Source organism: Lepisosteus oculatus, chromosome 22 (assembly GCF_040954835.1).
Source record: "Lepisosteus oculatus isolate fLepOcu1 chromosome 22, fLepOcu1.hap2, whole genome shotgun sequence".
NCBI lineage: Eukaryota > Metazoa > Chordata > Actinopteri > Semionotiformes > Lepisosteidae > Lepisosteus > Lepisosteus oculatus.
In genome coordinates, this window is record NC_090717.1 from 4,422,872 (window position 1) to 4,450,206 (window position 27,335).

Consider the following 27,335-nt stretch of genomic DNA (forward strand, 5'->3'; position numbering starts at 1 on the left):
TTTTTCCTGCTGAGAACAAAGTGCAGTGATATAATATTGAATGCCTGTGATAAGTCTGTCGTAAAGTATATAGTACAGTATTGGGAAATAACTGGAGATTTCCTATCCTCCTAACAAATTGGTTGGAAGTATCTTATTTTAGTTAGGAAAGGACAGTCTCCTTACTGGGATATTCACTTAATCATATATTAAGAAACTGGAAAATCATGCTGATGAAAATTGTATTTTAAGTTCTGTTCTCTCAGCTGTGTTGACTCTGATGGTGGACGTGTTTACTTTTTAGCCTGGAAATGACCCTTTGTATTGTTTGCAGATTGCCCCGATTTTGAAAGAAGTGGGTGTTCTCCTCTATGTAAATATCTTTGTATTGAAAAGCACTATATACATGCAAAGATTTTATTCCTCTGCTGCTTCTTAAGAAAATCCACCACATATTCTGGTATAGCATCAATTGTTGCATCAAAAAAATGGATGATACTTCTTGTATTGTACTGTTTAGGTTTACTTGATCATCTTGTGGGTTTTTTCCAACTGCTAGGTCATAAAAAGTATTTTTTGTCTTGTCTGTAAACTTGAGTATGCAGAAACTCCCTTCTGTGCATGGTATCTTCCATGGTTTTCAGAGTTCTTGAACAACATCAACATTAATGAATAAACAGATAATTAAATCCCTTTGTGAAACAGCTGGATTGTAGTTTTTCAGTCACTGTGATATATTTGTCCTACTTCCCTCTTTAAATGTTATTCCAAGGAAGTTTAGGGCTAATTCACACTGTGAAGTCCTCTTTATTCCTTCTTTATATTTGTGGTCTGCAGTCCCTACAGCCAAAAATAATGAAAAGTGCATCATGCTTTTTGTAGGTTCATCCTGTCAGACAAGTTTGCCTGATCTGATTTTGGCCCTTCTTTTGTACTTAGGCTTGATCTGTCCTTTTATTATGTTTAGTCTGTTATAGTTTCTTTCTGAAAGGGGATGCAGTGCTTACAAAATGAAGAACAAGTGCAAAAAGTGACAGGAAATTCCCAAGGAACATTTCTCTCATCCTCTACTGAAAAAGCCTTAAATTGCCAATCTTTTGTATGTGTGCTTTAAGAATTTTAAGTGCCGGAGATGAGATGACACAATGAGACAATTAAAACTGGCCTGTTGAAAACTGTATGCCGCTGCCTCTCAGTGACAGACCATCATTCAGTGTAATGAGACAGATGTGCTCTCCCACTGCACAAACCCATTTATCCCATTTACCATGGCTTTATGGAGGACTTTTAACCCGACTCTGCAATAATAGTTTCCTGGTGAAACAGTCCCATTGAGAAGGGTCTTCCCTTCTGAGATGGTCTATGTACCTTTTTATGGGTTTAATCTAATAATGTAGTCTGTTTGCCAAATTGCCATTTAAGTAAGATACCAAATATTCTTGCAGCGATCATTATTGATTGAGGTCTGCTGTGCCATTGTTTGATTTTAAAAGTCGTCCTTAGCAGACTTTTGCATTGCTTACATTATTAGACAACCAAAATTCAAATTTTTATAGCGAACACATTGTGAATGCCCATTAAAAAAAATAAGTTAATCCTTTGAGCTGTGCTATGTACCTAACAAAGAAGTTGTCCTGATCTCTCACAATGAACTGATCACCAGAGGATCTTGGGAGATTACAGAAACGGTCCCGAAGAATGCAATATGAAATTAGCCACACAAAAATGTTACAAGTCTGAAGAAGATATTGGGAGTAATGTATCTATGCTGACAGTTACATCCAGCCAGTTTCTTAATTGCTGCTGTGGGCTGACTTGAGTTGCCAGAGGTAACTGTACTACAGCCGAGTATGGCTGATGGAAATGACAATTTCTGCTCTAAGATAAACACGCAGAGCAAAAGTGACAAGGTGTCAAGGCATGGACTGACAGTACAGTGTGGAATATTGTTCCAGAGTTTGCTGCAAATGTCATCTTTTGTCTGTCTTGTCTTGAGTTTTACCTGGCAGAAACAGTCTGTTTTACATGGAAATGAGAAAAATGTTTAATGTTGAAAAGAATATATGCTAGTATAAATACCCATAATTGTAACAATTCCAAGACTTCAGCTTATGCAGTAGTTATGTGAAATAACAAATATTCAAAGACTTATGAAGGTGAGTTGTTTTTTTTAATAGCCTTTTTTAATGGTGATTTGTGAAAAACAGTGTTCGAATTGGAAGCAGACATTCAAGCATTTGTTAACATTGCAATGGAACTAAAGATGACAAGTTATTTTATTCACTTTCTCAGTTAATGACATCTTTTGTTGGAGTGAAATTCCAAACCTTATATCTGCACTTGAATCTGGAACCTGAATTCCAAACAGTTTTTGTTGGTTAAATAGCTTGCTGATCTTTTACTTGGGTAAATGCTGAAATTCTGGACTTAAACCTAAGAGCTCTTTCTTTTTTTTTTTTAAACCACAGAAATTAAATAAATTATTTTTAAGATCATATTCATCCATCCAATTCAGGGTTGCGGTGGAGCCTATCTCGGCACAAGGTAGGATACACTCTGGATGAGACACCAGTCCTTCACAGGGCAGACAAAAACACAGACCCGCGTTCATGCCAGGCCAGTTTTCTTAAAAAAACAATTACCTTACCGATATGTTTTGGGACTGAGAGAGATAACCGGAGCACTCAGACAAAAGCCATGCAAACGCAGGCAGAACATACAAGCTCCACACAGACAGCACTCCAGGTTGGGAGCTGGACCCAGTGTGAAGCAGCAATCCTAAACACTGAGCCACTGTGTTAAGAAAAATACTGTTTTTTGTAAAAGTCAATGAAAAAAGGTACATATTACAAGCTTCAGTAAGTGTAATATACAAATAAGGTACTTAACAGAAAAAGAAGGGTTAGTTTTGCAAGGCAGATTTTGTATAATATTTTCAAACTCATGAAAAAATACTGTAGGTGCAAAGTTGTTGAGCTTTTCTGCATAAAGCACGTTTCGCCTGTAAAATAGAAGAGATACCGTTGTAAATTGACAGTTAAAATTGTAAGTGTAATTCTAATATTTTCTGGTATATAGAGTTACTGACAAAGTATTGCTGCTGAAAGATGTCCATGTTTGATGAATTCATCAAGCTTTTGATCGAGTTCATATCCAGATATTGTGGAGGTGTAAATAATACATGGTAATTCAAGAGACCGAAAAAAGAATAAACAAACTTAATCCAGTGCGTACTTTTATTAAAAAGTGCATTTGATGACAATTGTAGCTGCAATATATTAGATATAATCAAGCATGATGTATCATTTTTTCTCTTTTCATTAAAATGTGGGATTCATATTAATGATAGCAGTACAACATTGATATCTTTGCTTTTGTTCCACTTTATTTGTATAAATAAGGCACAATTACAACCTATTATTTTGCAGAAACAACTGCGTGTTCACTGACAGTTGATGCAGAATTAATAAGACTTTGATATCTTTTAATTCGCACTATTTAACATTTAATGTTGCAGAGCCTTGCTGGCATTTGTCGTGCGTTGGGGTCTGTTTTTTTGTAGCTGTTTAAAGCAGGCAAGCTTTCATTAATCTCTCTTCTGCCTTAATTGTAAATCCAGTTCAATCTACTGTGGCCTTGACTTTCAGTTTTAGTCTGTATCTAGAGTGCAGTGATGTGTGTACTGGTGAAGGGGCAATGTAGAAAGTATTTCCATACATTTACATTTTAAAGTGGAAACCTGCACAAACCACAGCATCTGTGTGAGTCATTGCTTGTGTAGAAGTGCTGTAACCTCTCATCATTGTTGCTGTTGACCTCATCGTTTTTTATTACATCCCGAATGGGAAGATTTATTGCAGTATACTTCTTTTATTTATGCATCAAAAGCCACGGATGGCAAAAACGACACACCGCAAACGCACTTAATGGTTCAGCACACTCACAATATTAAACTAAAGCAGAGGACTACAGCACAGCACATTGTTTTTATCTAATGCTATATTTCTCCTTTTGAAACCTGATGTTAAGTGGCAGAGATGTGTGGAATTATAAAATTGATTATGAATCAACAGTGTAATAACCATGCCTGGGTTACTGATTAGTCAAGGGAGACAGGCTGGTGTTCCTGATCTTATACTGTAAAGAGTCAGTGAATGTTCAGTGCACAGTGATGGGGAAATGAAAACAACTGCATTGTGTTGAGGGATGCACTGTGTGCTGTGCCATGAGTTTTATTTCCTTTCCGTTAGCACACCGGCAGTGCTTTTTTTTCTAAGAAGGAAAATAAAGGCTGTAACTTATCATTGTAAATGTTTGCCACCAAGGCTGTGCCTGCTGTTAGGCAAGATCCAGGATAATCTCTGCTATCACGTTCAGGAGTAGGCATGTGATTAAGAATGCAGATTTAAACTGGAATAATTTAGGGATCATTCTTATGGAGTCTATCTGATTATGTCCATAGCAGACCTATTTTTGTTTTTCAAAACTACATTTCTGCTAACATAAGAAAATGTTTCAACTAGAACAGCTTCACATTGTAAGACCACAAATGCATTATTGGAACTGTAACCTTATAAATTTGTGATTTATCATTTTTCTACAGTACTGAATGTTTTATCTTGATATTATTTGTCGCTGTATGGTTGTATTACAAAGTAATTTAACATCACTAATGACTCACTTCTACTGTAATGCACATATTGTCAAAATTTAATCGCATTTGAGCAGAACAGCTGAACAATTGAATGGAACGGTGCACATGCCAGGAATTAAATATTTTTTTCTTCCCCTGGATGTAAATGTATCTAGTGATTTAAATGGTATGAATCTGTGTTATGAGTCTGGCTTTCCTCTATGTGGACAACTACAACCCTGGGAACATTTCAGCTGCAGACTGAACCACTGTGAAGATGACTTTTTTGTGGGACTTCATGATGCAGTACTAATAAGTACATAAAAATGCCACATTCATTCTGTCTGCAATCCTAGTTTGAAGTGTACAGAAAGAGACACACAGATTCAGTTGAGGACGTAGTCATGCCATAGGTAATTCACCTTTCATTAAAGCAAAACTGTTTTGAAGACTGAGGTTGAAGAACCACCTTTCAGGAACTTGAGAGCATAAAAGTTCTATGAATCATTTGAATAGATTTAAAACATATTTGCTGGCTGTTTACAATATTCTGGCTGTTTGTGAATGTGAGGAGACATTCTGGTAGTCTTTTATTGTCATTCCAGCTCAGTCAATAACATTAGTACCGGTTGTAATACCATTTTACAAAGTGTATACTATTGTGTTAAGCTATAATGAACTGCATAGCAAATCTTGTATGTATTGTTTTTGTAATTATGTAAGGCTTATGTTAATCATATTGTATACTAAGTTAGAAAAATGAAATCTAGGTTAGCTCTGGCCCTGAGGTGAAGAGCACTAATTTTATTCTCTTCGGGGAAAATGACTAAAATGTTTTGTGGAGTGCTGAAAACACTGATTGATTGAATGTTCTGGAAAAGACTGTAGTAGCCTTTTTTTATTAGCATTCGGAGAGAAATAGTTATATAACTGGACAAATAAAAATACAGTAACTGCAAGTGAAATAGGTTTCAAAGCTATGTTTTTTTTTGTAGACAGTGCATAACACCCTCTTAAGATGGGTGACAAGAATTTCATAACAGAAATTGTACTCTTTTGAAGGTCGAACACAATTCCTGAGTTTTTCTGGGCTTTTGTTTGTTTAATGGCTGTTGTGGGTCATCTATTCAAATTCTTTACTGATACTTGGGAACAAACTGTTTTCCCGATTTAACATTTCTGCTGTTTCTTGTGATCTCGTTTCATGTACATTACAAGAGTGGTGCATAAAGGTATGATATTTAACAGGTTTTCATTATTTTTCATTGAAATCTTCACATCTTTAGGTGTCACTCGTGTGAGGGGGGTAGGAAACTAATTTAACCTAAGGATTTTAACCATCCTTAAAGTAACTATCAAATATGTTTTTGCCTCATTCCTGTTAATTAGGTAATCATGTGGTGTCACAGAGCATTTACAACACTAGTATAAGACATTCCTGCCAGAGGTACAGAGCAGCACAAACACCTCTCTCAGGAAGTCATTGGACTCAGCAGCTGGACTTCATAGCCTTGATTGTGGATGCCTGCCTCACAATATCATAACGGGCACTAAAATTGATGTGAGTAAGGAGCTACATCAATGTGCGATCTGCAAAGGAACAAGCAGATATTAATTTCATGCTGAAATGTAGAAAGAGACAAAATGGACCATGTTGCTTTCTTGAGGTCTGTGGTTACACACAGTTACACTGTGTTGCTCAGTTGCACATACCTAAAGTCCCCCTAGCTGAACTGTTTCACCTGTGTGCCATCATACAGATTTTTGCTTCATGTGAATTTCTGTCCTGTGCGTCGTTTGTATATATTAATTTGCTGCCTGTCCGTTTTCCCTTGTGCAAAGGCTAATTTTGGAATAGGAACACCCTCCAAATAAGTCTTTAAATGCTTAGCTGCTCTGAGCTTTATTTGATTTATGTTTCATTTTCTATTCCTCTATATTATGTCAACTAAACTTAGAATAGGCAAAAATATATTTTCTACCTTAGATTTTGCAGCAGGTGTCTCATTGTGCAGTGGAACTGCTCTTTCATGTTATGTGAACACTGAGGCCAGCATATGTCAGCCTTGAGAGAATTAATAAAACTGTGACTGTATTCCATGGATCTCTGTGGAGATTCATTTTATGAGGCTGTTGTGCTTCTCATGTGAAATGCATTATATTTAAAAACACATTTGACCTAGAAGCAGCGACGGTTGTCAGGTAGACCACACAATGAGCCAGGCATAAGTGCTTTTCAGATTTGTAGCATCAGAATCTAAAGCCCATTGTTTCCACATTCCATCATCTGCATTTTCTTTCTGGCACTTAAGTTTTCTCATAGCGTTCTCATGTGGTGAGCCCAATGCATCTGATGTCTCCATTGCAAAAGCTCTAAATTTCCTTTTTCTTCTTTGTATAACCACAAATTTCTTATGGCTGTAACATATTAAACAGTGCATTAATCAACCTTTGATTTTGGCCCCACACCTGATTGCTCAACTCCAGTGGTGCTTGCTCCCTGGAATCTCCCAGCCAGTCATGTCTTGGCATACTCCAAATGTGAGGGCTGAGGTTTCGTTATTAGGGAGCATCAAGTGAAAAGATGCCATTCCTATATATATTGTACAGAAGTGCAGTTGATCTTGGGCTTCCATCCATATTAATTTAGCAATGTCTACTAATCATAGCCTAAAAAGTGTTTGTTTTTACAACCAATTCATTAGTTCTGTCCTTTAGGAAAAAAAAAAAGTTATTCAGAAAAACCCTTTAGCAGTACTGCACTGATTTTTATACTAGGCAAATAAAAACATAGATCATAATTCTTAAAGCATAATCTGAAATTATGTATTTTAGTGGGAACTGCAAATTTTTCAGCCTCCCTCAGTGAATTAGCCTTATCTGGATGTACAGTAGTGTCATTTAAACTGCCCATCTTCTATTCCAATTATTTTGTTCTGAAGAAAAATCTGTTTAATATTATCAAAACCTGAATAATTTATCCAGTGGATAAGCCACCAAAGGCTTTTTGCTTCCTTGCCCCTTGTCTTTGATCACGTTTTGACCTTGCTGTCTTAAATTAATCTTGTTCATTTCTCAGTAAATGAAGGTCTCTTTGGAGCTTGTAGCAGTGAATTGTATTTCAAATATATAACAAAGAGAGTGAGATTTTTCAGAAATTATGCTACTGTACTTTGTTTTGATCTTCACTCAACATGTCTTCTGAACTTGAGTAGCTTTTCTCTTATCATGCTGGATGCAAATATAAAAATATAAAGATGTCATTAGTACATGGAATGGAATTTTCAAAATCCTTGTCATAACGTTAATAAATATTGCAATACTCAATCTCAATAAATGTTGTCAGCCATCTTTTATTACAATTATTTTTACTTCTGGATTTGTAGGCCTTGTCGGATGAAGATAAAAGAATTATAGATTGTTGTGACAGAGAAGGATCACACAGGAGAAGACTAAATTGCATTGTCATTTAAAATGTTTAGAATTTTGTTTGTCTTTTCTGGCTAGAACATTCACATATGTACACTATACAGCTTAGTATTAATTAAATACTATCATATAACACTTCGATTCGAGTGTATAAAATACAAGGCCATTATTATCTGAATCTAAGAATCTGGTTCAGATGTTCTCAGCTGCACCATGCTGTAGTAAGATTTGATCAGTCTGTATGCTGATAACTATGAGCATTATTAATTTCCCAAGTGAAGACAAATTTCAATGCATTCATGTATTTCTTGTTGAAGAAAACTGTCTATTATTGTAATATTATTTATTACTAATCTTTTCACTTTTCAGTGTGGATCAGAGGTTTCTTTTCCTTAATGTACTCCCTTGTTTTAACAGGTATTTTAGCAGCACTAAACATCAGCTATGAAGAGCTTAACAACTGTGAATACCAAGTAGACCTGGAAAGAAATATCTGATGCACATTTTAAAAGGTATACCAATTGATTTTAACCCTTATTTTTTTATAATTTTGTATCCCAGCAGATTTTACTATTTATTTTTAGTCTGAAATGCTTCTTGCTATTACAAATGTATGTATATTGCTTCTTATCACCATCTACATCTTTAAATCCTTTCTAGTTTAGTTTTAAAAAGATAACAGCAATATACTAAATCCTGGAATTTGTTTTAATACTAAATGAAACCTATAAATTCTATTTTAGGTTATGCTTATTTGTTTGAAGACTGGTAACACATTGAAAATGTAAAGGCATAGTTTTAATGTTCTTTTACTTGTACTTAAACAACACATACTGTACTCATTTAATATACAAATTGAAAGTATTTTGTGAAACAGATTTTTATCAATTAAAATAGGGACAGAAAGGTTGTGATTTTTCCTGTTGCAGCATGTTGGAGTTCTTTGGAAAATGTTGCAATGAGCAATGTAGGATGCTGAATCACTAGATGCCTGTTAAGTTTCTAACCAAAGTTTATATATTTCACAAGGCATTAAGAGGGCACCATTATTTGAATAATTTATATTTAAAGCTATACTATACTTTGTACTAAAAATGCTATACAATATGCTATCCAGTTTCTGTTTGATATTGTTTTCTGTTTATTTTTCTCCAAATTAATTGTATTGTGTTAAAGGCTTGGTTGAAATTTAAAATTCAAAGAATGTCAAAGAGTTTATAATCCAAAACCTTTTTAGACTAACATATATTAATTAGTTTGACAGCTGTTAAATCTTATTCTTGCAAATAATTTGAGTAGTATGTTCTGATTCATGGTCTCCATCTGAGGCTTTAACACATTCTTTTTTTAAAATTGGAGTGGGCTTTAAGGAAGTGAACAGATATTGTGAAGAGGAACTACAATATAATTTCTTCTACCTTATGTTTGATTTCTTGAGCTGTACTTTAATTGTCACACTTTAACTACAAGACAACTTTAATTGAGATGTGTATGAGACGCTCCTGTGTAAATGAGCCCTGTAAAGACTTCCATAACCATAGACCTCAGTGTGTATATAATGCTTAATTTAGATCTGTGGTAGGCTTTTTCATATAAACATATTGGAAAATAAATTAGCTATGGGAGGATAATTAGTTTTGGGTACTTTACAGCTTAGTAGTTCAGCAACGTGCAAAGAGTGGTCAGAGAGCATTAATTAGCTAGTTTGTTCACTTCTTGTATTTAAATTAACCTAATATTCTTATCTTATACTTTTAAATCAAGAAAAATGTATACCTTTTCTTTAGAATTGCACATTTAAGGATTGGTATGCATGTAATTTTGATCTGAAAATAACATGGCTGAAATTAAATTTTTAGCAGCCTTGTTGTTACACCAAAAATGGACTTTATTGCATCATTTAATTGATTCTGAAGAGCAAAAAAGATGAAGATTCCCCTGTGTCCACATGTGACTTATTGAGCATTTTCTTAAGCACTACATTTCAGCTTGACCCCCTTTTTTAATCATTAGTTATTTTTACTGTGAAATCTCTCCTTCACTGTTAAAATGTAGCACTTCCATCCTTTCATCCAGGGGGAAACATATGAGTTTGAGCAAGCTCGTTTGTCATGTTGTACTGTAGTTAAAATGGTTGCAAAAATGAGAATGATGCAATATCAAGCCATACTGATTCTTCGGCTCTGAAGTAACAAAATTGCTAGTAAAGACATGCATAAGAAGGTTATGTTGCAGCCTGTTTGCGGTGATTTATTGAAGTTATAAGGTAATGATGGTGTCACAACCCGCCAGGTATGGTATAGAATTATTTAAGTTCAAGTAGGGAGCTGCGTCAGCATGCATAGGCTACAAAGGAACAGGTAAATGCTTATTCCATGCTGAAATGAAAAGAGACATTGCGTTTCAGCTGTGGAGCCCTGTGGAGCTTTTACACACCTGAATATGGCTTCCATAGAATTATTTATATATGTATAAGCTTACAACAAGGAGATCCTGGACATTAATATGCAACTTTTTGCTTTTTACCTGAAATCAGGTACTTAACAGCAGTATTTGTTGCAATTAAAGTTACATGTAGATTTTTTTTAGAAGAAAACATTTGGTATTACACACTATTTTTGAAAAGCATCAGCTGGAATAGAGTCAAAGATTTTAAACATTCTGATTTAAGAATGAGATACATAAGTCTTAATAGACTGTTTCTTTTACTGTATTATGTAAATTCTTACAGGTTTCTGCCACTGTCTTTAAGGTTCTGAGACAAATCTAATCTGCTCTTGTTTTGTGCTAGAATTCTGATTAATATTTTTCTACATTTTTAGTTTGAAATAATGGAAGGATATCTTTAAAATAGTTGGAAGCTTTCTCTTTGAGTCAGTCAATGGTAAAGAATTTTAATTTTTGAGGAAACTTGCAATGAATATAATTGGACTGCCAAATTAAGAAGTTGAATATTCCAACAAATGTAAACTACTGCTGTTACTGTTAGTATGAGGCCTTGAGAGAAGATCATATATTTGTTGATATTCAAATACGGTCAATTTTAATTACACTCGTAACTTTTTGGATGGAATTCAGTTGCTTCCAAGTTCTTACGATGTGAGATTAGTCTAGTCTTTGTACGGATAGGAATCACCAAGATAGAGAGTACTTAAGTCTCTATTTGTGCAACTGCACTGGGTGCAGTGACAGATGGAGGATATATCATCAGTCAGGAACCAGTTGCTGTATTACACACCATGTCAGCTCTTGTGAGTTATATTGATGAGCAAACACTGCTAGACAATGAGCTTGTGTCTTATGATCTCCTTTGTCATTGTGGTCATGCAAAAAAAAAATAATGATATGTTTTTCTGATTACAGTAGCAAAAAAGTTTCACTTCAAACATCCTTCACTTCAGTGACCCTTAATTGGGGAGTTGTATAATATCATTTCAGTGCATTTCTAGAAAAGTGCATGGAAAATTAGGAGAACAGTTGGGAAATAAGAAAGGTTATTGTGAACTGTTTTTGTGCCTTAATGCTAATCTAAGTGCATTTGGGAAGAAACATAATGGAAGTATAGGTTTCCTCCAAGAACAATGATGTGATTTAGGACTTTTGAGTAAGTTTGCATGGTGCTTTATGTGGTTATTAGATGTCTGCACCCATCAGGAACAGTCAGCTTATGAATATTTGGTAGTTGTTAATTAGCTTTTGTAACGGTGTGTTGCCTTGTGAATTTTTTGTCCCGCTTTATCATGCTTTTTATATTTTTTTCAGGTACTGATTGTCAATGCCAGTTTTTGTCGATGAAGGAAAAAAGTGATTGGAAATCAGAGGTAGTGTTTTGGTCATAATGCCATCGTCGACGCGAAAAGGCGTAATAAAGGACCAAGAGTTTGCTGAACTTTTTTTTAAAGAAGACCCTGAGGAGCTTTTCTGTGATTTGCATGAAATTGGCCATGGAAGTTTTGGGGCAGTTTACTTTGTGAGTATAGAAAACATTCACTTTAAATGAATAATTATGGAATGCTGGCAAGATTGTGTACTGTGTTTTGGAAATGCATTTTGAAAATTGAAGGAAATGCTGTTTGTGTAGAAGAAAAAAAAATCTTATCTTTAAAATCATTATCACCTTAAGTTTATTATTGTACAGCCTGAACACAACATCCGTGTAGCCTTAACTGTGAGACCTTTTTTGTAAATGGAAATCTTTAGAAAGTCATCAAGTAAAATTTTAAACAAAACACAAAGGCAGGTTTCCTAGTTAGAGACCGATGATAGTTTGTAAGTGCAAACTATTTCTCTTTAATTTGGAAAATGTATATACAAAAAAACTAAATAGATTTAAAATGTAATTGGACCTCATGCCTCAATACTTTAAAATGCTCGTAAATGCTTGGGAGTTTTTCTAGAAAGCACCATTTGTAAGTAAATCGTTGCATCCATTTTTAGGATGAATGTGCTAAGGATTTATGTAAAGAAAATCTCACCAGCTAGACTATGGAACAAGAGACAAAGCTATAGCCACATTAAAATTAGATTGACAAGACAGAAACTGTTCTGTGTTTAGGTCAATTAGAAGTATATTACAATTAGTATGTAATTAAAGATTTACCTCGATGCCTTTGGATGTCATACCACGTTTTTAATAACCCATTGCACACATGGTTACCCCCAGGGCGTTTACTTTGGTGAGAATGTTATGTTGGATGTTTTTTTTGCTCCCTTCCCATTGCAGTTTTTGACAGCAGTGTTCACATTGTATGATGACCTGTACAAAGACTTTCAGTATTTCTCTTTCACCAGCTTTCGCTGCCATCACATATTTTGTCTTGCTAGTCAGCTGTCTTTCCATTTTACTAACATCTTGCTGGAGAACAGGATGTCTGTTTCTCATCCTATTTCTTTGCTCCCGTGTTTAGCACCTGTCATTATTTGCCATCACGTAATGATGTAATTAGAGTGTAGTGCCACTTTATACCCACTGTCTTCATTTACATTTTATTGCATACTGTAACATTATTCTAAACTGTTGGTGAGCTGATTTATAGCTGCCGTTCTTCTTTTAATACATGAGGCTTTCTCTACAAAGCCCTGGAAATAGTGTTTGAATATTATTATTAATGTACATCTACATGAGCCATAAGACACAAGTGGAAACCATGGGAAATTCCATTTAAAACTGCGATCAGGCACAATTTACACACGAGGTTATGGGAGTCTGGAATTAGCTACCCAGTCATGCTGTCAAAGCTTATAACCTGGCTTCTCTCAAGAAACAGCTGGATAAGATTAGCTGGTGAAAAAACAAAAACAAATGAGTGGCATGGGCTGAATGTCCTCATCTTGTTAGTAACAATTATGTTCTTCTGTGAGTGCATTCTCCTTAACGGGGAATACATTGTACAATTTGGATCAGTCTAGCAAAATGTGACTTAAGGTTCTTGTCAGCTTTTTCTCCAACACTTCATTTCTTCTTAATTTTAAACTTGTGCTATTTCTTCATCTTTAAGCGAACATACAAAGCTTGTGAATCCTTTGCTAACCAATGATATAAATCAGTAGTAAAGCTAGAATCACTTGGCACAGGTTGTTTTGACTCTCCAGATGTGTGGGTCAGAAAAAAATGCTTTTTTGATAAAACGGCTGTATGTAGTCTTTACTGAGACAGCTGGCGAGAGCAAGACTGAATTTGTGGGGTGTGTTTGAAAACACATCCAAGTAATGGACATTGTTACAGACATGTCTGCAAGAGATCTCTTGATCTTACTGTGATGCTAAACACTGCCAATGTTGTTACAGGCCAGAAATTCTCGCTCAAATGAGGTTGTCGCAATCAAAAAGATGTCCTATAATGGGAAACAAACAACAGAGGTAAGCTGACATGTTAAACTTTCATTGAGTGACCTTGTATCTCTAAGACGCTTTTGTTAAATGAAATGTGATTATAACAGCAGGTACCAAAAACATGAAAGTAGATAACCTTAAAAGATTAAACACGCTTGGAATAATTTTGGTTTGACAAGTTAAACTATGATTAAGTAGGTTACATATCATTTCAAATTGCCAGCACCTTGGTGCTCTGAAGGACCACTAACCACGTGGCTGTTCCTAACTTCATTAAACCAATTAAATCTTGTGTGTTTTAAGTCTTTACATATTGATAACGTAAGTGACCGCTTTCTGCTGTGGATTTTTGAATCGTGGTAGAATTTAAGTATTTTACTTCATCCAGATTTTGTCAAATATCTAGTACTGTATTTCACATATGCACATCATCCCCCTTTTCTGTTGGCATTTCTAGTCTGTTTTCTGTTGTTTTTTAACAGATAAGTCTTCTTTCTCAATACTGCTCTCATACTAAAATGTCTTCTGACTTGTATAATGAGAAGGCCATCTCACAAATGTCTTTTCACTTTTAGAAATGGCAGGACATCATCAAAGAAGTCAAGTTTTTACAACAGCTGCGACATCCCAACACCATTGAATACAAAGGCTGCTACCTGAAAGACAACACTGCCTGGGTTTGTAGACTGTGATTTTCACCTCTAGCAATGGAGTGCAGGTGTAATACCTTTATCAGGGTGTCAACATTCAGAAATCCACGGAGGGATATATAAAAAGGGTTTTTACTATGTATTTTGCATGCTGCTTTGTAAAGCATAAATGTGGGCTGTTAATATAAACAAATCTCTACACATCATAAGAACTTCCTTTTCATTTCATTTGCTCATTCTGCCTTGGCAAATTTTATCTAGTGAAACAGTGTTTCTTTACTAAGTAAGGTACAACCTGCATTTTGTCAGAAAGATGAGACAGGATGCTCTCGCCATTGTAACCCTTAATTCTTCAGTATGGTTTTAAGATACTTTGAATTTCATAAAATGTACTTCTTTGTTTTAAATTGGAAGGATCTTTTCATCTTTGTTTTGATTAAATGCCCTCTGGTCCAAACCCTTAAAAAGGAAACCATGATTTGATTATTCAGCTGTTTTTTATCTGGTCATCTTTGTTTCTTTTAGTTGGTCATGGAGTACTGCCTAGGTTCAGCTTCAGACTTGTTAGAAGGTAAGTATTTTTAGAAATTAAATACTATTAAAAGTAAGCAGTGGCCTTAGATTATGTGTGCAGTACTTGCAGGACTGGACTGTCATAACATGAAATTCATGCCTAAAGGAACTTCTCTGATTTTTTTTTCTTAAACATAAATAACCTTGACCTTGAAAATGCAGCACCTATTTTTTTGTTTTTCAGACTTGTAATTCGTGTTACAATAATTGTTGTGTGCAAATAACTAACACTTTTTTAAAGTTCTCTAGACAGAATGTCTTCAATTCCTGATATGAGCTTCCTTTCTCACTCAAGCCAAGTTATGTGGTACATACGATCCCATAGCCTTATCTTGATACTACAGACAACAGTTCCACCTTTTGTATTTCATTACAATATACAGTTAATTCTGTATATACTGATGCATCTGAAGGCTTTCATATGAATGAATTCATTGATCTCTGATTAAAAAAATAAGTGATTTTTTTTCTTTTGTGAAATAGTTCACAAGAAGCCACTTCAAGAAGTTGAAATTGCTGCCATTACCCACGGTGCCTTGCAAGGACTGGCTTACCTACATTCCCATAACATGATTCACAGGTGAGCTGGAGCCTTGCAGACGTCTCATTAGTTCCCTTAACGCGTTGCACAGATTGGAAACGCACTGAATTACTCATAATTTTTAAAGAAGTGATTGCTTTAAGGGAATTTTCTTCCCTTTTTTTACAAAATGGAGCACAAAGTAGCCTTTCAATGCAGTCCTTGAATTCGGTGCCATCCCGGTAATCACTGGGTAACGAATGCAGTATGCAAAACAACAGCATGTACTTTTTCGTTTTACACACTCGTGTTGTTTTATTTCCGGCTTTAGAAAAATGTCATTTCAAAAAGGTGCCAATGACTTGGTTAAAAAAAATGTATTATTTAGTTTCTGAGTAAGTTGCATTACTTCCCTAAATCATCCAGTCAGGACTTTTTCATGAACATGAGTAGTTAACAATTGATGAAGCAGAATATATATCTGGATTTATTTTTGTTTCCTTAGGGATGTTAAAGCTGGAAATATTCTACTGACAGAGCCTGGTCAGGTCAAACTGGCAGACTTTGGGTCTGCTTCAGTAGCTTCCCCTGCCAATTCCTTTGTGGGAACACCTTACTGGTGAGCACACACAGCCTTTCCCAGTGAAAATGCCTCGGGAAGAGATCCGAAAAAGGAGATGAACGGTGGCTGAAACTCATGTTCTTTCAATTAGACTTCAAAACGTTTCCGAGATGTTAGATGACGGCCGCCTCCACATTAAATAACGTTCACTATTCTTTGTTCCTTAAAAAATAAAATGGTGACTCATGTTTGAATGATAAAGATTTCAAGGAAAACCTTTTGAAATGTTTTAGTGCATTGTAGATGTTTTGATTTGAAAGAAACAAGGAGCCACCTAAGAAAAACGCGGTGTTTTTCACCTGCGGTATCAAATTGAATTTCTTCGATGGGCCGGTTACATTCTCGGAAGCCTGACCCATGCTGTTCAGATGTGTTTTTTGTTTAAAATTGAGAAGTCGGATCAAACCCTTTCAATAATGTTACTGTACTACTTAGTAGCAAATGTGTTTGTAACTATCATGTGCCTTAAAATTTTCATGGTAGATTATTGAAAGAAAACCGAAACTTAACAATGTGTTTTATATACTAGTCGGATTTTCCTGAAACGTTTGCCTTGCAGACAGTGTTGAAAGCGTTGTTTGTATGACAGGATGGCCCCAGAAGTAATCCTTGCCATGGATGAGGGGCAGTATGAGGGAAAGGTGGATGTGTGGTCCCTTGGAATCACCTGTATAGAGCTGGGTAAGTATCACTTATTGGACCATTGATTTCAGATGTAGTCACAAAGCAGCTTGCACATGGCCTTAGAACTTGTAATTCTATGGTTATGTGTTAAGCTTCTGTCTACACCGTCCCATTCCCTTAACCCTAAAAACAATAGTGTGAAGAGGATCCCCTTTTTTAGAAAAATGGGCGTTTTACTCTTTGGGGGGGAAAGAGATGCAGACACTCCTTTCATTACAGTGTTTTCTGATGCCCCGGATAAGACAGTTTGAGTTTCTAACACTCATGTTGGCATCAACAATAGCGGGAGACCTGGAAGGGTACAAGACTAAAACTCATATTTGGCTAAAAGTGATGCACATGAATTCATGAATCCCTGAATTACAGGTCAAGAATTTTCTTCTTTTTTTGGATTGTTAGTTTTCCCAAATTTCACAGAGCAGTTAAAAGCAGATACATTTTAATAGTGTTGACGTCAAAAAGCAAGTCAACACATAACTGGGTAGTAAATGACACGCATGGATTATAGAGGTGATTTTGATAATTGGATATTGTGTTATGATTACATTATTGTCTGGCTAATTAAGCAATGACACAAGAGATTAGTTAACCTTATAGACTGAGGTGGAAATCTCCTTTCTTTCTTCTCTAGCTGAGCGCAAGCCTCCACTCTTCAACATGAATGCCATGAGTGCCTTATATCACATAGCCCAGAATGATTCCCCAACACTGCAGTCCACTGAATGGTAAGTTCTTTGCATTTGAATCTGAAGTGCCTGGTAAGATTTTGGTTAAAGGATTTAAATTTCTTTTATAATTCCAGGAATAGCTGTTACATATGTGAAAGTTTTGAATTATTTTGGTATCTTTTGTTTCCCTCAGATGTGCACAATGTTGACCAATTTTAACATGTTTTTTGTCTGAAAAAAGCTTTAAAGAGTTTGCATATAATATCTCTAAAATATGGATGTTTTAACCACATTGTAACAGTGGTTTTCAGGCTTTTCCTTAGCCATCTGATTTCATGTCCCTTACATTAAATGTTTTTCATTTCAAGGTCGGATCCCTTTAGAAGTTTTGTGGATTACTGCCTACTGAAAATTCCTCAGGACAGACCGTCATCTGCTGAGTTACTACAGGTAAGGCTTTTTAATCTTGAAAGCAGTAACTTCTGTGAAGAGTGACTGTTTATGCCAAAGTGATGCAGGATACAGTACATAGTAAACTTGTTTCATACAGCTTTTAGAATTTGTGTTGCAGTACGGTAATCAAGAAAGTCCCGATATTAGTTTCTGAGATTGCATAAATCACTGGATTAACCAAAATCTTTGCTATTGCCAAAGCTGTTTTCTATGAAAAACTTTTTAGTCATGTACTAAAAAAAGCCTTTAAAATGCTATTCTCTGTAGGGCAAAATAAACAGGTATGGCCTGACTTTTCATTTGCTTGTCCACCCTGTCTCTGATTTATATGTTCCTGTTTAGGGGCTTAAACAGATTTTGTTTGAGGAATGTAAAAAGGGCGTATAGATTTTGCAGGTACGATTCCTGAAGTCGGTTTCCTGCAGCTGTACAGATAGTGTTCATGCAGTCTTCCTCATGGCATACCTGTGCCTTGTATCCCAACTTGTCTCTGTCATCTGCAAATGAGGGAAACGCAAAACTAGCACCAAATTTGACCACTTACACTCTCAGCATTGCTAATCTCTCTGTCTGTTGTGCACGTGCAGTGGTTAGTTGAGCTTTTTGTTTTGAAGCTGGCAGGTAATCCTAATCACCTTTAATAGTTTTATGTTCACACTGTATTGGTCAACACGAGCTTTCTAGTGTCATGCTACAGTCAGGCCATGGAATTCATCTACTAATGTGCAGTAATGTAACGGGGAGGGAAGGGTTTGATCCTGGAGGATGTTGGATTTACCACCGATTCCCCTCTGATGGGCAAGCAAACACAATGTCAGGTCAAGAGGCGTTTCTAAAACTGAATTGCTAAACCGGTTTTTGTATTGGAGGCTTTATTTTTGTTCTCTTCTTGGCTGTTGTGGGATCTGCTGGCAATTCATCCTACCTTCCTCAAAATTAAACTGTAGAGCTCAAGGCCACTTCAAGGTTTTTATTTTAATTCCCTCTTTATTGTTGCTGTATATAATCCAAATTATTTACTGTAATTATTACATTTTCTCAAGTTGCATTCAGAACTAGGCCATAAGCGCCACCTTGTGGAAATTCAAATGAATCTATTAGTTTATGGCACTTGTGTAAAGGGCCCTTAACATTTAAGGAACATTACCAGACTGCTTTTTTCTTTTAAATCTGTTATCTGTCCTTTCTGTTACACCTTTATTGTAGTGATTTGTTTGCTGACCTTCATGTGTCAAAATTAAATTGGAATTAACTGGTTCAAAATACAACCACAAGAAAGCATGGCAGAAAACTGCAATAGCAGAAAAAAAAACTTTTTTGCTTACTGGCTTATGTTGAGGACCCTTATACTTCAAAGTATAGCCCTTGGGCTGTGCCCAAATGCCTGTTGGCTCCCCAGAGGGAGTAGGGGCTTCTTATCATTCCTTATCATGGGCTGACCCATCTGTTTTACCATTCCAACCTAAACATTTCAGGGTCAGAATGTTAGCAGAAGAAATCTTTTTAAATTCTGCACTTCAAAAGTAATTTTCTTTAGCATATTCTTCAGCTTGATCTTATCTTTAGGTTAGATCCCTTTTTCAGGCCATAAAGGCCCTCGGGGGAATGGGAGGCAAGGGCCACCCTTTTTCTCAACCATCCGTCACCGGAGGTGGAGGTGATGTGGTCAGCATCACGCTCTGGATGGCCTATTACCCCTGGGAGGTACTCATTTGGAAAGCAGGCTGATAGGACCTGGGATCCGTCTGGGAGGAATTAGAGCAAGCTACATTGTTTGCCCCTACCTGGGATTGATCCCGGGACCTTCCGGTCAGGAGCTAGATGCCCTTGCCATCTGATCTACCACGGCTCCGATCTTATCTTTATCTTCTTTTAATCTTTTTTACGAGTTAATATTGTACAGTGCCCTGGGATTCCAAACAGGAAGAGCACAGTTGTAGTGCATCATTTGCAGAAAGTGCAACAGGCTTTTGCAACCAAATTTCATAGCTATGTTCCAATTTATATATTTTTTTAGAAACTCTTTTCATTTTTGCATAGCTGGTCGATGGTTTTTGTTGTTGTTGTTGTCCTCACTTTTTTGTAAAAGTTTATATTCATTTTAGACTTAATAGAAAAACAAAAGCATTTAAAATAGTCTGGCTATTTAATATATGAGAATTATGAGTCTTGAGTTTAGAAGACAAGGGCATAATTTTAAGAGACAGTCTAAAAGTAGGTGTATTTGACTGAGCCTGTAGTTAGTAGTTTGTTTTTGTACTGGTAGCACATGGTGCAGTTTTTAAGACACTGAACTCATGCATTTAGACATTAAACCCTTGCAGTGTTAAAGTAAAATGTTGGGCCTAGTAGATTAGCATGCCCCTACAAATAGGTTTTTGCAAAGGATGGAAGAATTTATTGAGTTCAGGTTAAAATGGCACTTTCTTCGATGGGTATTTTTGGGTATTTAGAAGCTTACTCATGTAACTAGGAGACCAGTCTTCTCTCTTCCCAACTAAAGCTACAGTATGATGAATGCTAAAAATAAGACCCACTTAGCTGGCTATTGAAAGGAGAATTCAAGCTATGAATGAAATTAGTTTATAATGATAATCTATGGTTGTGGGCAACACAGAGGGATACATAGTAGGACCAGTCATATCCCAGTAGAAATAAGAATGCTTAAAGCCTGATACAAAAGATTTACTCTCCAGATTAATTAAATTGATTTCTAAAGAGAATCTGCTTCAGAAGACCACTGTCCTAAACCAAGGGTGCACAGTAGTAGTAAGTATAGAAGCTAATTAAATTCTGGGGTCTGATTGCTGATGTCTTTCTTCTGTATGCATTTGAAATAGTGCTTGTTTTTTCATTCTAGCACGTAAGGAGATTTGTAAAGGGAGAAAAGGGCAGGGAGAATCTACCTCCTTAGAATCTGTAATTATGTCAGGCATAATTTCCTTGTTTGAGAGCTGTATTTTTTTTGGGTGCTTAAGATATTTAGTCACTGATAGATTTACTTTGATCTCTTCAAGCATGACTTTGTTCGTCGAGATCGGCCTCCCAGTGTGCTGATCGACCTCATCCAGAGAACGAAAGATGCCGTCCGGGAGCTTGACAACCTGCAATATAGGAAAATGAAAAAAATCCTGTATCAAGAAAAGCACAATGGGCCCTTAACAGAGTCCCAAGAAGAAGAGGAGGTGAGATTTAACAATGTCAGCGGAGCACAAAACTGCATGACACCAGTACGCACTACAGTTGACAAAACCCCAGCAGGCCTGGCAACTAACCAGAATGCCTCCCGTGACACAAGTTCAGCCTTAGATGATTTCAGTCTGTGTGCTGTAGCATTCCTACCACCCACATGACAACTCTGGGATTCCAGGGTTGCTGCCATCTTTTCCTAAAATGAGAGAGATTCTGATAAAGAATCGATCACCTCCACCTCCAATCGGATTTTGGGATACCCACTTGTAATATTAGCCCTGATGTCCACAACCCTTCCCAATAGTTTCAGGTGTTGCAATTTGTAATGACATAAGTGCCACTTTATTCTCTGTTCCACCACTCAACAGTTGTCTCCTCACAATCTTATTAGTCTAGATGCCATCATGCAGACTCTGTAAAGCTTAGAAAAGCACACCTCACTCTGACTAATACATTGCATCATGAATTAACTTAAGACCCCACTAATGAACATATGGATTACTCTTGACGTGACTGTGATGAGACAAATTCATACCCATATATACATTGTTAAACTGCACATTTTATACGTTTATGTTCTTAATTCATGAATGCCTTCTTAATAACATTCTTAGTGTATACTTCATCCAAAATAAACTTTAAAAAATAAAAGGAAAATAATGGTAGCATATTTGACCCTCTTCCCCAATATTTTGAAAGGTCTCCTTTAAAGATGTTTATAATATCTAATAGTCCATTTCCTATGGCATAATCCTGTGATGATGAGTATGTTTTCATTCATTTGGGTGTTCCTTGCAAAATTAGGTGTTTGGGACAATGGACAAGTGAAGTGGTTTTCAACCAGAGATCCACAGAGACCTGGTCACCAAAGAGTAACTCACCCCCCAGATCAAGAGTGTGTAAAATGAACATGCAGTGTTTAATCTTGCTTCAAAGCAAACCAGCTCTGCCTATGGTTTGTGCAACTCTTATTGATGAGCAGTTTTTCCAAATGATTTCCTGTTGTTTGTTTCTTGGCTTACATTGTGAAAGCCGGTCGCCCAGTCATTAGGAAAACCCAGGTATAGAGTGTTTGCTTGTGATTGTTCTTGCAGGACAGTGAACAGGCCAGTGGCAAGACGAACAGCCTTGGTAGTAACCACTCCATCCCCAGTACCTCCATCAGCACAGGAAGTCAGAGCAGCAGTATCAACAGCATGCAGGAAGTGATGGACGAGAGCAGCTCTGATATAGCCATGATGAATGATTACGATAGCACGTTAGAGTCAGAGAGCTCATCTGCCCCGAAAAAGGTTGGTTCCAGGTTCTCTACTGCACATGCTAAAGTCAGGAAAATTTGCATTAGTCAACTTTTGTTTTTTTTTTTGTTTTTTTTACAATGTTGAGCTGTTTAGGTGTAATATTTTTTGCTATTAAAACTACTAATACAGTGTTTGAAGTTGCAGGGAAAGAAAAAAAAATTGCCAATTTATTATTATGGGTTTATTTTAAATTAAGACTCCACTAAACTGATCACAACTGCAAACTAGATTCTATGCTGGGCAGCCAGATGATTATGTTACTCCATAAAAGCCTTTAAGTCATATATTCATTAAATCTAAAGAAAATAGTCAAGCATCTCCAAATTAAATAGTGGAAAACTGATATCTTCAGAATTGAAAATGAGCAGTATGTACAGTATGGGTTTTAGCCTTGTAATTAAGTTGTACTAGTTGCTCTGTCCTCAAGGAAATCTGATATAAACTGGTTAGAACACTACTGAACACTGTTGATGCTGGAAGTCAAAGACGTGTTCTATATTGTATAACTAAAAGTGGTCAGAATAGTTTCCATTCTTGTCATCTCATTTTGTGCTCTGGAAATGAAAAGGATATTTTCAGTCCATTAATTTATTTTGATCATGAAAACATGTTAATAGAACAAATCAAATGATCTTTATCAAAGAGGATGAAGAATTGTTGCTGAAGATAGTATTAGTTTTGGGAGTAAAAAAGTTAATATTGGGATAAATGTCAAAATGATGCAGGTGTCCTTTCGCATTAATTGTGATTTCCTGGAATAACAGATACAGTTCTTTCAATATATAAAGGTATATACAGTTTTCATGAATATATATTTAATAGAGGAGTTTAAGTTGGTCTTAAGACATTGTCACGGGTTAATGTTTTCCCTTCTTTTAATTATAATTGCCAAACGTAGAATACTTTTAATTTAAATAATTTGTACTTATTTGTTTCAGGTCATCTTAATTGCATTATGTTGTAGATGCTACACATTTTTTGTGTTAATTGTGACAATATGTTAATTACAAAGTTCATATTTTTGGGTTGAAAATGAATAACTTCCACAAAATATTTTTTGTGGAATTTAAATGTCTTTTCTCCCAGAGCTAGCCTGAAATATATTCTGTTTACATTTCGAAAAAGAATGAACAGTCTGAATTTTGAATACATCAGTTATATGAGTTTTTGTCTTTCTGACATAACTCTGTCATAATATATCCAGCCTACCTTTTGCTTAATGGGATATTGTATAGAAACATTTAATTAAGACTATGATATATGTGGTGTGAAACAGTCTTCTTTTGCGGAAAAAACAAAAACAGTTTTTGGCCACCAGCAGCCATTACTTCACATTAGTTTTCTGTTTTTATTTACAAGCCTTATTCTTGGGAAATCATGAAAAAAAAAACATTTATCACTACTGTTGGTCTTAAATGAAACCTACGATGAATTAATTCAAAATAATTGTATTGAATGCAGAAGGCACAAAAATGTCCTGTGGTGTTATTAGAACATTTTGAGAATGCTATCCGTATATAATATGATGTGTTAAAGGAAGGTGACATTCATTTTAAATTGTGTACTGTATCTTTAAAAAAAAAACTCAGCGTGAGGGAGAGAGAGAGACGGGCAGGAAAAGAAAGCACTAGAAACTAAGCCTTTATGACCAGAAAGCATGGCTTTAGTGTGACTGATAAATCATTAGAGAGATTTAAAAGGATGATCTCATTACCTCTGTGCCATGTTCACAGAAATAAGAACCCTCCAGAATATTAAATTCAAAAATCAAACAAGACAGCCCCATTGATGTTGAGTTAATGGAGAAGAATCAGCCTGTTCATAATAATTTTGTTCTAGGACAGGAACATTGGTGTTCAAGGACTTAGTTTTTTTAAAACATTTTTAATCATTTGCAGAGTGAGTGCCGCGATATCCTCCCTATATGTTTTATTTTCTTTCCACTGTGGAAAGCCTGCCAGAGACTCGGGCAGCTTCCCACTAGTGATCAGCTGACTGTTAGCAAGGCTGCAATGTGTTGCTTATTCATTTTACCGTGGAGCTGCAGGGAATAGCAGGGAGCTAAACTATGCATTTCAAACAGTGCCTGTGCAGAAAGAGGGGTGAACGAGAGGCAGCGAGAGAGGAAAGAGCACATCTGGACTTTCTCCTTGTTTTTATCCATTTCTGCAGGATCATGTATTCATAAGGGATGAAGCTGTCCACAGGGATCCAAGGCCTGAGCTGCGGCCTACTTCGTCTGACAAGAGCCAGGCTCACAACTACAGGAACCGAGAGCGCTTTGCCACAATCAAATCAGCATCTTTGGTAAGCCTCCTTGAGCCCTTCAAGAAGGGGCTTGCTTTTAACATGTGTTGTCATAGCAACAGGATCCTGTTAATAAGCACTTTTTCTTTTTAGATTTTGGAACAGTTGTCTTTAAGAGATGAAGGCCATTTTTTTTTAAATTACATATTTTATTTATTCTTTATCCTGCAGTATATGGTTTGTTGTTCCTTTACGTCTAGCTGTGGTCGCAGCCCTGGTTTTATTTTGAGGCCCTGCTTGTTTAAGCATAATCATGTTTCTGCAATGCTGCCGATTCAGAGAGGGTAGTGTGTGAACACATGCAGAAATAATACCGGTCGCTGCTTTTGTTCTGTTTTCAAGGACAAGATTTGTGTCAATTCCCAGGGCATTCTGTCTATCAAGTCATCTAAAATAAATGTTTAAGTGCTTGTCTTTTGAGCTGATGAACATCTGAAGGATGAGTGATTAATTCTATTTAGCTAGAATGGGTGGTGTCCATTCACAGCCTTTTCTGATCATTCTTTAAACGTCAAGATTGTGCACGCCTTAAAGCATTTAAATGCATGTGCAGTCATTTAATAACATCATTTAACAAAATAGACCTGAGAGAAGATCTCAGTCTGCAAAAGCCCTGCATCCCTTATGGTAGGGTAATCATTAAAATAGTGATGCCACCTGAACAATATGCATGCAAATGATTTGGGGGGGATCTGAGTGCATTCCCTAGTGATCTAAGCTGCGCTTGTGTACATTAATATAAACAGGCATGCGATCTTCATTGTGGAAAGGAGGATCAGAGAGGTGGGGGTAGGGGGGAGTTTAGTGTCAGGGGGAATTGTTTCACTTTTGCCATCAGGAAGTTCTGTGCATGTAGAGATGGATATTGAGATTGAGATGGGGAATGTCAGCTGTGCTTCTGTTCTGGTCAGGTAAAGAGGGCTTGGCATTGTAGCTGCATAGCTGATATCATAGTCAGGATTGTTAGCCCTTTTGCAATAATTCAAAGGTGAACAAAACGATTGCTTCTTGTAAAGGAATGTGTATAGTTTGCTGTTTGTGTAGTAGGTGCTATACGTTATTAAGTGTGTGATTTATTTTGTATATACGAGTAGGTTTTGTGCTATCATCCTATTGTATTTCTTATGCAATAAGTAATTGATTCTTGGCAGTACCTTTACATAATAGGAACTAAGGTGCCCAGTTACAAACTAAGGTCTCATTAGTGGTTTGTCGAGATTAATCCGATCTCTGCATTAGAATACAATTTTTAAAATGATAAGGATTGTAGTTCAGGCAGGTACGACAGAGTGTTAAGGTGCTGACTGACAAGCTCTGGCACTGTGCCTATTGGGCTTAAGTTCAAAATAGCCATGGCTAAACTGGCATTGCTTTCTGACGGCTGAGAAGGTATTACATATTAAATGAGTAAGCTACTTCCCTGTGTAAACATATACGTGAAGGAGTCAATAAATGATGCAAAGCCTGACATGCACAGTAAGTTATTGTAGTATGCTCTCACAGCAGAGATGGATCCAGTGCATGCAGCCTGGGTGGGGTTCTGATGCAAAGAAGGACAGTAAAGCAAAATCTTATTTCTCACGAGCACGTCTGTAATGAAGATAGTCCTTGAAGAGGAACTGGAGTGACAGAACAGGGTGATGAGGTCGCCTGTTTAATGGCAGTGGAATAGATGCATGGTGGGTGTTTCTGGTGGCTAGCTCGTCAGTACCCCGGATGACCATCCTGCTTAATCCAAACTTTGTTCAGGCCTCCCTTACAACTACATCCTTTGAACTTATGTACCAGGTCTGTGAAGACTTTACTCAGTTTCCTTTGAAGCTCTTGATAAGGCTCTTTTGCTGAATTTATACAATTTTAAATTATAATTATACAATTATTATTAGGCCTATACTGCTGTTTGGTTATATTAATGAGGAATTTCTATTAGGTGGTAAATACGAATCTTTCCTAAGAACGCTTTTGAGTTGCTTTTTCATCTTGCCTAGACACAAACTATTTTCACACCTGTGATGTAACCTAACTACTTGGAGAATAGACTGAAAGATCATGGGGAAGTAGTCTCAGTAGAAGGAAGTAGCTCAAAGAAAATCCATCTACTCTCAAGTATGGTCTTTGTCTTGCTGTTGGCTGTATGTATAAGTTCTTATTAATTACTACTGTAAATATTTCAGGTTAAGACCTAGACTCAACCAGTATATATTTAGTATCAAACTATATCTATTTTGAGAATGCAAATAGAAAGAAGTGTTGGTTACAGTGCATTTGACCAGGACATTCTCCTTTCTCCTTTACATACTTTTTTTGTTGAGTCACATGCTCTTTCTTCGGTTTAAGAATCTGGCTCAAAACAAGTGACTTGGATTCAGTGTTACAGTGGAAGTATTGATAAAAGCAGCTTATAAAGTGCCCAACTCATGTGACCTACCTGCTAATAATGCTTAGCCCAAAGACGTTTACTGCTCACTGATGGCTGCAGACGTTGCCCAGAG

At 36.3% G+C, this 27,335-nt stretch overlaps 1 protein-coding gene across 4 annotated transcripts in view; it reads left to right on the forward strand.

Annotated features, from left to right (window-relative positions):
• taok3a (TAO kinase 3a) overlaps positions 1 to 27,335 on the forward strand; it is a 43,833-nt gene that overhangs the window by 7,184 nt on the left and 9,314 nt on the right. For all 4 annotated transcript variants that reach the window (XM_015366169.2, XM_015366171.2, XM_006640178.3 and 1 more), the window contains 13 exons: positions 8,459 to 8,553; positions 11,804 to 12,011; positions 13,829 to 13,900; positions 14,449 to 14,550; positions 15,049 to 15,094; positions 15,580 to 15,676; positions 16,122 to 16,235; positions 16,828 to 16,919; positions 17,554 to 17,647; positions 17,959 to 18,040; positions 21,061 to 21,228; positions 22,330 to 22,527; positions 24,709 to 24,843. In XM_015366169.2, the coding sequence (XP_015221655.2) occupies positions 11,880 to 12,011; positions 13,829 to 13,900; positions 14,449 to 14,550; positions 15,049 to 15,094; positions 15,580 to 15,676; positions 16,122 to 16,235; positions 16,828 to 16,919; positions 17,554 to 17,647; positions 17,959 to 18,040; positions 21,061 to 21,228; positions 22,330 to 22,527; positions 24,709 to 24,843 (1,332 nt within the window). In that variant the 5' untranslated portion in view covers positions 8,459 to 8,553; positions 11,804 to 11,879. The remainder of the gene's footprint in view (positions 1 to 8,458; positions 8,554 to 11,803; positions 12,012 to 13,828; positions 13,901 to 14,448; positions 14,551 to 15,048; positions 15,095 to 15,579; positions 15,677 to 16,121; positions 16,236 to 16,827; positions 16,920 to 17,553; positions 17,648 to 17,958; positions 18,041 to 21,060; positions 21,229 to 22,329; positions 22,528 to 24,708; positions 24,844 to 27,335) is intronic.